The 12,127-nt window shown below is 48.0% G+C and overlaps 1 protein-coding gene across 2 annotated transcripts in view; it reads left to right on the forward strand.

The window, feature by feature from the left end:
- The window catches only part of EWSR1 (EWS RNA binding protein 1), a 376,243-nt gene that overhangs the window by 342,139 nt on the left and 21,977 nt on the right, over positions 1 to 12,127 (forward strand). For both annotated transcript variants that reach the window (XM_069214565.1, XM_069214566.1), the window contains exon 15: positions 3,674 to 3,771. In XM_069214565.1, the coding sequence (XP_069070666.1) occupies positions 3,674 to 3,771 (98 nt within the window). The remainder of the gene's footprint in view (positions 1 to 3,673; positions 3,772 to 12,127) is intronic.

Genomic DNA, 12,127 nt, shown 5'->3' on the forward strand with positions numbered 1-12,127 from the left:
TGTTTAGACACTGTAGGGGTACCATGCTCATGCACTGGTACCCTCACCTATGGTATAGTGCACCCTGCCTTAGGGCTGTAAGGCCTGCTAGAGGGGTGTCTTACCTATACTGCATAGGCAGTGAGAGGCTGGCATGGCACCCTGAGGGGAGTGCCATGTCGACTTACTCGTTTTGTCCTCACCAGCACACACAAGCTGGCAAGCAGTGTGTCTGTGCTGAGTGAGAGGTCTCCAGGGTGGCATAAGACATGCTGCAGCCCTTAGAGACCTTCCTTGGCATCAGGGCCCTTGGTACTAGAAGTACCAGTTACAAGGGACTTATCTGGATGCCAGGATCTGCCAATTGTGGATACAAAAGTACAGGTTAGGGAAAGAACACTGGTGCTGGGGCCTGGTTAGCAGGCCTCAGCACACTTTCAATTGTAAACATAGCATCAGCAAAGGCAAAAAGTCAGGGGGCAACCATGCCAAGGAGGCATTTCCTTACACCCCTGCAGAAGAAGGAAGAAGACACCAACTGCTTTGGCCCCAGTCCTACCGGCCTGTCTCCTGCCTTCTAAAGAACCCTGCTCCAGCGACGCTTTCTCCAGGACCAGCGACCTCTGAATCCTCAGAGGACTGCCCTGCTTCCAAGAGACCAAGAAACTCCTGAGGACAGCGGCACTGCTCCAAAAGAACTGCAACTTTATTTCAAGGAGCAGATTTAAAGACCCCTGCAACTCCCCGCAAGAAGCGTGAGACTTGCAACACTGCACCCGGCGACCCTGACTCGACTGGTGGAGAGCCAACACCTCAGGGAGGACCCTCCGGCGACTCAGAGTCCGTGAGTAACCAAAGTTGTCCCCCCTGAGCCCCCACAGCGACTCCTGCAGAGGGAAGCCCGAGGCTCCCCCTGACCGCGACTGCCTGAACTCCATTTCCCGACAGCTGGAAAAGACCCTACACCCGCAGCCCCCAGCACCTAAAGGAACGGAACTCCTGTGCAGGAGTGACCCCCAGGAAGCCCTCTCCCTTGCCCAGGTGGTGGCTACCCCGAGGTGCCCCCCCTTGCCTGCCTGCAACGCTGAAGAGATCCCTTGGTCTCTCATTGATTTACATTGAAAACCCGACGCTTGTTTCTACACTGCACCCTGCCGCCCCAGTGCCGCTGAGGGTGTACTTTTTGTGTGAACTTGTGTTCTTCCCCCCCCCCCCCCCCCCCCCCCAAGTGCCCTACAAAACCCCCCCTGATCTGCCCTCCGAAGACGCAGGTACTTACCTGCTGGCAGACCGGACCGGGGCACCCCCCTTCTCTCCATTGAAGCCTATGTGTTTTGGGCACCTCTTTGACCTCTGCCCCTGACCGGCCCTGAGCTGCTGGTGTGGTAACTTTGGGGTTGCTCTGAACCCCCAACGGTGGGCTACCTTGGACCCAAACCTGAGACTTGTAAGTGATTTACTTACCTGACAAAACTAACAAAAACTTAGATTAAGGGGAGTGCCATGTCGACTTACTCGTTTTGTCCTCACCAGCACACACAAGCTGGCAAGCAGTGTGTCTGTGCTGAGTGAGGGGTCCCTAGGGTGGCATAAGACATGCTGCAGCCCTTAGAGACCTTCCCTGGCATCAGGACCCTTGGTACCAGGGGTACCAGTTACAAGGGACTTACCTGGGTGCCAGGGTTGTGCCAATTGTGGAGACAATGGTACATTTTAGGTGAAAGAACACTGGTGCTGGGGCCTGGTTAGCAGGGTCCCAGCACACTTCTCAGTCAAATCAGTATCAGGCAAAAAGTGCCCACCCCCCCACCCCCCCGTTGTCATGCTTCATCGTGGCACCACGCTCCTGGCATAGAAAATCACAAAAAACAAACTGACATCAGTGCCAATGCCGGGGTGGCACCAGTATTGGAACTGTGTACATCCCTAACTGCACGGATGACGCCATGGAGCCGAACGATGCCACCTACCGGCGTTCAGAGGTACTGCTCAAATATTTCCGGATGATTCTGATCTAATTCTATTGTAATTGGTCATTTATTAAGCCCAACTGTCACTCCCAAGGGAGCATCCTCGTGCTAGTGCAGATCGAGAATGTGTGACAAGATCTGCCGGGGGTGCTAGAGGGAGTGAATACATAAAGGCAAGTTAATTGCTCACAAGATGAGGGGTTAACCTTGTGCTGGATCTCGAAGATCCATATTTTGAGTTGCTTTCGGAAATTAGCTTCTGTATTTATGAACCTTAGATATCTGGGCAGGGAGTTCCATGCTTTGGTGTCTAAAGTGGCAAAAGATTTATCCCCACTGGTTTTCAATCTAAAAGATGCTCGGTTGAGCAGATTGGCCTGTGAGGGCCTCAAGGTTCTGCTAGTCTTGTAATGATGAACCTTGCTGTGAGGAATTTAAGTCTAGTCTCTTTAAATGTGCTGTAATTCTAAAGTAATCCGTGGCTAGATAGCCTCCGCCGGATAACGTATTACCAAAGGTAACTTGTTTGACAGTCCTCTAGACTTATTATGGACCCTTTGGCCACTGTTCTGCCTTCTGCTGGGATGATTAGTATATCTAGAAGTTGATATGGATGCAAGAGTTTCCATTTCAGTTGGCTGGACAAGTAAGTCTGATTTAGTAACCAACTAACTAAACATATGGACAGTCTTGAGCATGATGTCCAGCTAAGTCTTGATCGCCTTACGCATTTGTGCAGAACACCTTTAAATACCTTTCATTGTTGGGTCTTACTCTGGTTATATATCTTCACTCTTTCAGAGTTGATCCGCATAGACACACTACCTTTGCCAATGTGACACCTAGATATTGTGACATAGCTCATGTGCACCCTTGGGCGCAGTGGCTGACGTGCGTTCTCCTAGAGTTTAATGATCAGTTGAAGTGTTATAACTTTGATCATACTATGTCTAATGGAAAGACTTCATATTTTTTTTTATCACATTTGTACAGTGATATCAGTGCAAGTCTGTTCCTAAAGCTGGTTTTGGTAGGAGTTGTCAGATTTGCTCTACAGGTGCAGATCTATCACTTAGACACATCACCTATTTAATTCATAAGAACGGAGTTCCGGTGGTGCTTCTGGGAAACCCTGCATTAGTTAACTTTTGTAGAGAAGCAGTGTAGACTGTAAAAATTAGAAAAGCACCAGGTCGAACACTAAAGTTCCTTTCTTATGTTTTCTGCCAGCCACTGCATTAGAAGCAGCGAATTCTGCTTTTCAGTCTTTTAGAGCATGTGCCCCCACAACACACTTGATGTAAACAGGAATGTTTGTTTTTAGGTTTTTGTGTTGTCCTGCTCCTCAAAGGCATAATAGCTCAATGCAGACCAGTATCTACATTCAAAAAACTATCCTAATGCTAAACAGCAAGAGTTAACATGTGAATCTAACACCACAAGCCTCAAACTCATTGTGGTATATTTATAAGAGCACAGCGTTCTTTATTTTTTCTGGTTCCTTGTAAAGGGGAGTGGTTTCAAGATGGGCCTTAAGGGTAGGACAAAAGGGCCTTCTAGATGGGCAATCCCACTTTCAGTTTTTTGGAAATGCAGTAATACCTATTTTTGTTTTTTATTTAACTTTTCTTCATTTCAAGAAATTAAATTCATTCATTACCACTTACCTAACTAATATTTGGCATTTTTGACAAGTGATTGTATTATTTCTCATTTGATTGCAGGGGCTGTGGAAACCAGAATTTCTCCTGGAGAATTGAGTGCAATCAGTGCAAGGCTCCCAGACCTGAAGGTTTTATGCCTCCACCTTTCCCACCTCCAGGTATAAAATGTCTGCTTTTTCACCACCCACCTTCCCAGTAAGAGTGGTTGCTCTGTTACTAACTGCAGAGTTACCCATTTGCATTAATTTTCAGAGTCGGTTTTGCTGCCTTATTTCTGTAACATTTGCTGTTTTGTAGTTATGCTTTCGAAATCCTTCCAAGATGGTCACAGTAAGTAGAATCAAACACATCGTGCTCATCTAGGTGGTTAGACTGCACATTGCATACGAAAGGGAGATAATAGGATGAAGAGGCAACTAATTTGATTTCCATTTATTTTACCAAAGCTCTGGATCCTGAGAGTAAGCTTGTTTATTCCCCTCCATTCACTCCCGATGAAATTGACAGAAAAAAAATAAAACATCCTTGCATGGTGGAAGTTGGGAGGCAAATGAATAATGTATAATTTAACCATTACCCATCAATGTCTGTTCCTCCCTTTATCTCCCATTCGAGTTCCCTGCTAGTGCTTGTCTCCACATTGTGAAATTAAATGGGTGAGAGCAGGGATAGTCTATGGAGCGCAGGTGAAAGCAGTCTAAAGGGGAAATTACCACTTCCAAATATCTGTATTAACTTTATTTCCACCAAATTTGAAACTACTGCATGGCAACATTACTGTAACTGTATTCTTTTAATAAGCTTTTTATTTTTGTCTAAGCTAACAAGTAATGCACTCAGGTTTTGACCCTTCTAAAACTATTGTAGCAGGATCTTAAAAAATGACATTACCTGCCCTGCTTAGTGTACAAAGGTAGCAAGCAGAAATAATCTCCCTCACAAGAATATTTTGTAAGGAACAAAATGTCTTTGATGGATACACCATCAAGCACACCTTGGAAGGACTCTTGGCCCACTTTCTGCAATTTGCCCCTCGGAGTTAACATGAGAGAGTTTGAGGAGTAGTCAGGCAATTTTATTATAAATAAGAGGCCAGAGGAAGATGAGTGTTGCGCATGCTGGAGGGAAATACTGGAGAGGAATGTGGAAGAGAGCGGAGGGGAAAATTCTGATGGTAAGTGAAGAGTGTGGAAGATAGATGAGGACAAGGATGAAGCAAAGTGAAAAGATAATTTTGTAGGAGATGCTCGAATGAGTGTAGGAGGATGAGTGGACACTGGGTTAGGGGAGAAGTGTGGTGGAAAGGTGATAACAGCACAAGACATATGACGCAAGTGGACATCACAAGACCATGCTGCTTCACCAATAGCCTTAGTGCACATGCCTGAGCAAGAGACACTTATAGGGTATTATATATATATTTTTTTTAAACGGAAACATTGAGATTAGAGGTCAAATTACACAGCTCCTGCCAATCTCATTCACAAACTTTTTTTTTTTTTTTTTTTTACTCAAACGAAAATGGTGAAGGAAGGGGCCAATGTAAACTTCTAGGCTGCAGCTTCTAAGCATGAAGAGACCTTTAAGGGCTCACAGCCCACAAATATCCCACCATGCCCAGTAGGTGGCAGTTCCTCAGTTAATTTATCTTGCTCCTGGTGACAGGAAATTTATTTTTCTCATCAAAAAGCCATCTTAATTTGTCAAATGCTCTGTGGCAGAAAGGCGGCCTTATCAGTCCCTCGGCACGTGTAGTATTTACCTTCCTGATAGCCACATCCCTGACAGATGTCAGCACTGCAAAACTTTTTCCAGTCTTACCATAAGGGACAGAAGATTTGCAATCATGGAGCTGAACAGGTGTGCTGTCACAAGAACGAATATAAGATCAGTCCTCTACCAGGACTCTTCCACCTTCCTTGGAGGACTCCAGGAGATGGAGTTCCAATAAAAGAAGAAATCCTCAAACTACCTTGCTCCAAGTCTTTCGTACATAGAGGTCGAGATGAGGTACGGTGTCTACTTGCTCACTGACAAGTGCTGGGTTGATGTCACGGAGGAGATGAAATTCAACATCGAGGCATGAAGGTTGATGTCTAAGGATTCCATTGTCAAGTCTGTCGACATTAAGAAGCCTCTTGATGTTGAATTATTCCTGAGCTGCAGAAATCGTCAGGAGATCGAGGCCAAGAAGAAAGGCATCAACGCCTGACTCTAAATGTTCCATGGCCTCCTGCCATTGCTGCCATTTGTATTCTGGACTCTGCGGACTACATTGCCAGCTCCTTCAGCCCCTATACCACGTATTCCGCCTCCACTTCTTCCTCGGACACCTTTAGGAGCTCCAGCTTCCAATCCGAGATCAAGGTCCCTTCAGTCCAGATCTCACCATTGATCGCAAACGAAAGCGACTTCCTAACATTGTCATTATTATCTGCACTCAAGACACTACTGTAGGTGCACTCGTAGAATTAGGTCACGATCCAGACAAGGCAACTTTATTCCACCTCTTCCTCCAGTACTGGAAAATACCGACACTGGTGCATTCTCCCCAGCCAAGGGGTTCACAAGTTGATGACATCAACACGAGCTACAAAACGGAACATTTTCATTACCTGCTCCATCAGCAACTACATTGGTGATTTTTGAGACTCTTCACCAAAGTGAAACATCGACTCCTACCTCTAGTTCCAGGTTTATTAGAACATTCTATGGAACTTTTATTTATGCCAGGTGCAGCCAAAGCTGCTCCATCTAGGCTTCAGAAAAAATATATGCCTCCTGAGCAGGACCAGTTATTCCTGAGGTCAGTCCTTAGTTATTCATTTGTTATCTTAGCTGCAAAGTAAATCCATTCTACTCCTTGATCCATAGTTCCACCAGACAAAGCAGGTAACTAGATTCAATGGGGACACAAGCTATGTGGCACAGCAACCACAACCATAAAAGCGGCACGTGCATCTGCTCTTAAGGCAGGTGTAACAGATTCTTATGGGACTCCCTCCCAAGAGACCATAGAGAAGACTTCATCAAAATCATGAATGAGAGCATGATGTTCATGAACCGAATGATTAGCGCTGCTGCGGAGTCATCTTTCCTGGCAGCTCATGGTTATGGTCACAGATTGGCCCTCAGGTGACATTATTGGCTTTGTCTCACACCTCTCTGCACTCTGGCATCTGGGAAGACAAATCACACTTTCCCACAGTGAGGTAGTGCCTCAAATAGTGGGGCAAGCCAACGACTCTCCTTCAAGAAATGCCTTTCCATTAGGATTCTCCCTCTCAGGTGGTAGTGACCAATGCTTCTATCTTAGGTTGGGGAGCGCATGGATCATCTTCAAATTCAGGGAACATGGTCCACAAAGAAAATTACCTATCATATCAACATCCTGGAACTACGAGCTGTTCATTTTTGTGTTGAAGTAGTACTTCCTACCATCCCTCAAGACGAAATCCCTTCTTGTTTAGGCAGACAACACAAAAGCAATGTACTATCTGAACAAGAAAGGAGGTACAGGCTCCAGATCCTTGTCATTGAAAGCTTAAACAATATGGGATTGGTTGCTAGTCGGGACCTGTAAAGCACTACAACCCATTTTCCAGGTTTTACAGAATGTTCAAGTAGACTAAGTAGGATTCTTCAAGAAAATCACAAGTGGCTTCTTCACGATGACATAGTTCAAAATCTTCTGCATATCTGGTTTTCCTTGCATAGCTTCATTCTCAACCTCAGAAACAAAAAATTTCCAAACTTCGCCTTGAGGGACTAGCAATCGGCGACATAGGGAATTCCCTATTGAGCGACTGGTCCAGGAAACTTCTCTGAGCTTTTCCTCCAATTCCCCTAATTCCATCAATAATCATCAAGCTGTCTTAATCAAATGCCAGAATGATTTTGATACCAGAGTGGCCCCGACAGTGGTGGTTCGCTGACCTTTTCCACATGTCAGAACTTCCACACATGAAGCTGCCACACAGATTGGACCTGCTCATAAAATTCAGAGGTCAGATGATTCATCCCATCTCTCCTCGAAGTTTGGCAGCAAGGCTCTAGAGCTCGTACAAAATGAACATTTAAATTTACAACAGGAATGCATGACATTCTCAGATAGGCTAAAGTCTTACTCTTTTAAATGGAAAAGATTCTGTATCTGGTGTTCCTACAAGAGCTTTAATCTAACAACTTGCCACGATGAAGCTATGCTTCCATTTCCATACTTGATTTATCTGGCCAAAGCCATCTTACAATTCTCTTCTGAAGTCTGGGGGGGTAACCATGCCAAGGAGGCATTTCCTTACAGCACCCTAAAAAATATCTTTGCTTGGCTTTCTGTATTGATCGTCTTTTTTTCTCTTCAAAGTCCTTGTAAGGAAATGCCTCCTTGGCATGGTTACCCCCTGACTTTTTGCCTTTCCTGATGCTAAGTTATGATTTGAAAGTGTGCTGGGACCCTCCTAACCAGGCCCCAGCACCAGTGTTCTTTCCCTAAACTGTACCTTTGTCTCCACAATTGGCACAACCCTGGCACTCAGGTAAGTCCCTTGTAACTGGTACCTCTGGTACCAAGGGCCCTGATGCCAGGGTAGGTCTCTAAGGGCTGCAGCATGTCTTATGCCACCCTGGGGACCCCCTCACTCAGCACATGCACACTGCCTCCCAGCATGTATGTGCTGGTGGGGAGAAAATGACTAAGTCAACATGGCACTCCCCTCAGAGTGCCATGCCAACCTCACACTGCCTGTGGCATAGGTAAGTCACCCCTTTAGCAGGTCTTACAGCCCTAAGGCGCAGGGTGCACTATACCACAGGTGAGGGCATATGTGCATGAGCACTATGCCCCTACAGTGTCTAAGCAAAACCTTAGACATTGTAAGTGCAGGGTAGCCATAATAGTATATGGTCTGGGAGTTTGTCAAACACGAACTCCACAGTTCCATAATGGCTACACTGAAAACTGCGAAGTTTGGTATCAAACTTCTCAGCACAATAAATGCACACTGATGCCAGTGTACTATTTATTGTACCATACACCCAGAGAGCACCTTAGGGGTGTCCCCTGAATACCAACCCGACTTCCAGTGTAGACTGACTAGTTTCTGCCAGCCTGCCACACACCAAACATGTTGCTGGCCACTTGGGGAGAACTGTAACACCCTTTTGTTACAGCACCACAGGGCATCCCAGCTAGTGGAGATGCCTCCCCCCCCCCCCCCCCCCCCCCCCGGCCACTGCCCCCACTTTTGGCAGCAAGGCTGAAGGAGATAATTAGAAAAACGAGGTGCCACCCACCAGTCAGGACAGCCCCTAAGGTGTCCTGAGGTGACAGAAACTTTTAAAAATCCTCCAGCTTGAGAGGTGAGGATTCCCCAATAGCATAAGGGATGTGCCACCCTCCCCACAGGGAGGAGGCACAGAGGGTGTAGCCACCCTCCAGGACAGTAGCCATTGGCTACTGCCCTCCCAGACCTAAACACACCCCTAAATTTAGTTTTCTAGGTTCTGGGGAGCCTCTAAATACTGGATTCCTGCAACCTTAACAAGGAGGACTGCTGACCTGAAGCCCTGCAGAGAAGACTGAGACGACAACTGCTTTGGCCCCAGCCCTACCGGCCTGTCTCCCCACTTCGAAGAAAACTACAACAGTGACGCATCCAACAGGGGCCAGCGACCTCTGAAGCCTCAGAGGACTGCCCTGCACCCAAGGACCGAGAAACTCCAGTGAACAGCGGCCCTGCAACTTCCTTGCAACAAAGAAACAACTTTAAAGACTTCACGTTTCCCGCTGGAACCGTGAGACTTTCCACTCTGCACCCGAGGCCCCCGGCTCGACCTGCAGAAAACCAACACCTAAGGGAGGACTCCCCGGCGACTGCGGGCCCATGAGTAACCAGAGACGACCCCCCCCCCTGAGCCCCCACAGTGACGCCTGCAGAGAGAATCCAGATGCTCCCCCTGACCGCGACTGCCTGTAACAAGGGACCCGACGCCTGGAACCAACACTGCGCCCGCAGCCCCCAGGACCTGAAGGAACCAAACTCCAGTGCAAGAGCGACCCCCAGGCGATCCTCTGCCTAGCCCAGGTGGTGGCTACCCCGAGGAGCCCCCCCCTTGTGCCTGCCTGCATCATTGTAGTAACCCCCGGGTCCCTCCATTACTTCCTATACAAAACCCGACGCCTGTTTGCACACTGCACCCGGCCGCCCCTGTGCCGTTGAGGGTGTACTTTCTGTGCCTTCTTGTGTCTTCCTCGCCCCCCCCCCCTCCCCAAATTGCCCTACAAAACTCCCCTGGTCTGCCCCCCGAGGACGTGGGTACTTACCTGCTGGCAGACTGGAACCGGGGCACCCCTGTTCTCCATAGAAGCCTGTGTGTTTAGGGCACCTCTTTGACCTCTGCACCTGACCGGCCCTGAGCTGCTGGTGTGGTAACTTTGGTGCTGCCTTGAACCCCCAACAGTGGGCTATCTATGCCCCAACTTTGAGACTTGTAAGTGTTTTACTTCCCTTCAAAACTAACCTTTACTTACCTCCCCAGGAACTGTTGATGTTCGATGGCATGTGTAGCTGCAGATACACATGCTGTGCACTGTTCCTGCCATCTAGTGTTGGGCTCGGAGTGTTAAAAGTTGTTTTTCTTCGAAGAAGTCTTTTCGAGTCACGGTACCGAGTGACTCCTCCCTTTTGGCTCCATTGCGCATGGGCGTTGACTCCATCTTAGATTGTTTTCTTTCTGCCATCTGGTTCGGACGTGTTCCTCTTCGCTCCGTAATTCGAATCGGGAAAATCATCGAAATCCGTCGGTATTGTTTGCGTTCGGGACTGGTTTAATATCAACACATCGGCACCGACAACAAGACCACTTCGGCGGGGCTTCCGCACTTAGCCAAGGCCTGGTCGGCCGGACCGGACCCCCTTCAGTTTCTCTCCGACGTGTCACGCTAAGTATCCTTATACAGACCAGCATCGGGTCTGTAACCTGTGTTTATCGCCCGAACACAGAGAGGATACTTGTGAGGCCTGCAAAGCTTTTCGATCCAAGAAGACCCTTAGAGATCGACACGCAAGACATTTACAGATGGTGTCTAAGCCGACACAACACCTCGACGTCGAGGAAGAAGAAACCAGAATATCTGTAAAGAAATGGCTCCCTGTTGCAGTTACCCCCCATTTTTTGCCTGATACTGATGCTGACTTAACTGAGAAGTGTGCTGGGACCCTGCTAACCAGGCCCCAGCACCAGTGTTCTTTCACCTAAAATGTACCATTGTTTCCACAATTGGCACAACCCTGGCACCTAGGTAAGTCCCTTGTAACTGGTACCCCTGGTACCAAGGGCCCTGATGCCAGGGAAGGTCTCTAAGGGCTGCAGCATGTCTTATGCCACCCTAGGGACCCCTCACTCAGCACAGACACACTGCTTGCCAGCTTGTGTGTGCTGATGGGGAGAAAATGACTAAGTCGACATGGCACTCCCCTCAGGGTGCCATGCCAACCTCCCACTGCCTGTGGCATAGGTAAGTCACCCCTCTAGTAGGCCTTACAGCCCTAAGGCAGGGTGCACTATACCACAGGTGAGGGCATATGTGCATGAGCACTATGCCCCTACAGTGTCTAAGCAAAACCTTAGACATTGTAAGTGCAGGGTAGCCATAAGAGTATATGGGCTGGGAGTCTGTCAAAAACGAACTCCACAGCTCCATAATGGCTACACTGAATACTGGGAAGTTTAGTATCAAACTTCTCAGAATAATAAACCCACACTGATGCCAGTGTTGGATTTATTAAAAAATGCACACAGAGGGCATCTTAGAGATACCCCCTGTATTTTACCCAATTGTTCAGTGCAGGACTGACTGGTCTGTGCCAGCCTGCTGCTGAGAGACGAGTGTCTGACCTCATGCGGTGAGAGCCTTTGTGCTCTCTGAGGACAGAAACCAAGCCTGCTCTGGATGGAGGTGCTTCACACCTCCCCCCTGCAGGAACTGTAACACCTAGCAGTGAGCTTCAAAGGCTCAAGCTTCGTGTTACAATGCCCCAGGGCACTCCAGCTAGTGGAGATGCCCGCCTCCTGGACCCAGCCCCCACTTTTGGCGGCAAGTCCAGGAGAGATAATGAGAAAAACAAGGAGTCACTGGCCAGTCAGGACAGCCCCTAAGGTGTCCTTAGCTGAGGTGCCTCTGACTTTTAGAAATCCTCCATCTTGCAGATGGAGGATTCCCCCAATAGGATTAGGGATGTGACCCCCTCCCCTTGGGAGGAGGCACAAAGAGGGTGTACCCACCCTCAGAGCTAGTAGCCATTGGCTACTAACCCCCCAGACCTAAACACGCCCTTAAATTTAGTATTTAAGGGCTCTCCCTGAACCTAGAAACTAGATTCCTGCAACAAGGACTGCCTAGCTGAAAACCCCTGCAGAGGAAGACCAGAAGACAACAACTGCCTTGGCTCCAGAAACTCACCGGCCTGTCTCCTGCCTTCCAAAGAACTCTGCTCCAGCGACGCCTTCCAAAGG

Source organism: Pleurodeles waltl, chromosome 11 (assembly GCF_031143425.1).
Source record: "Pleurodeles waltl isolate 20211129_DDA chromosome 11, aPleWal1.hap1.20221129, whole genome shotgun sequence".
Classification (NCBI taxonomy): Eukaryota; Metazoa; Chordata; class Amphibia; order Caudata; family Salamandridae; genus Pleurodeles; species Pleurodeles waltl.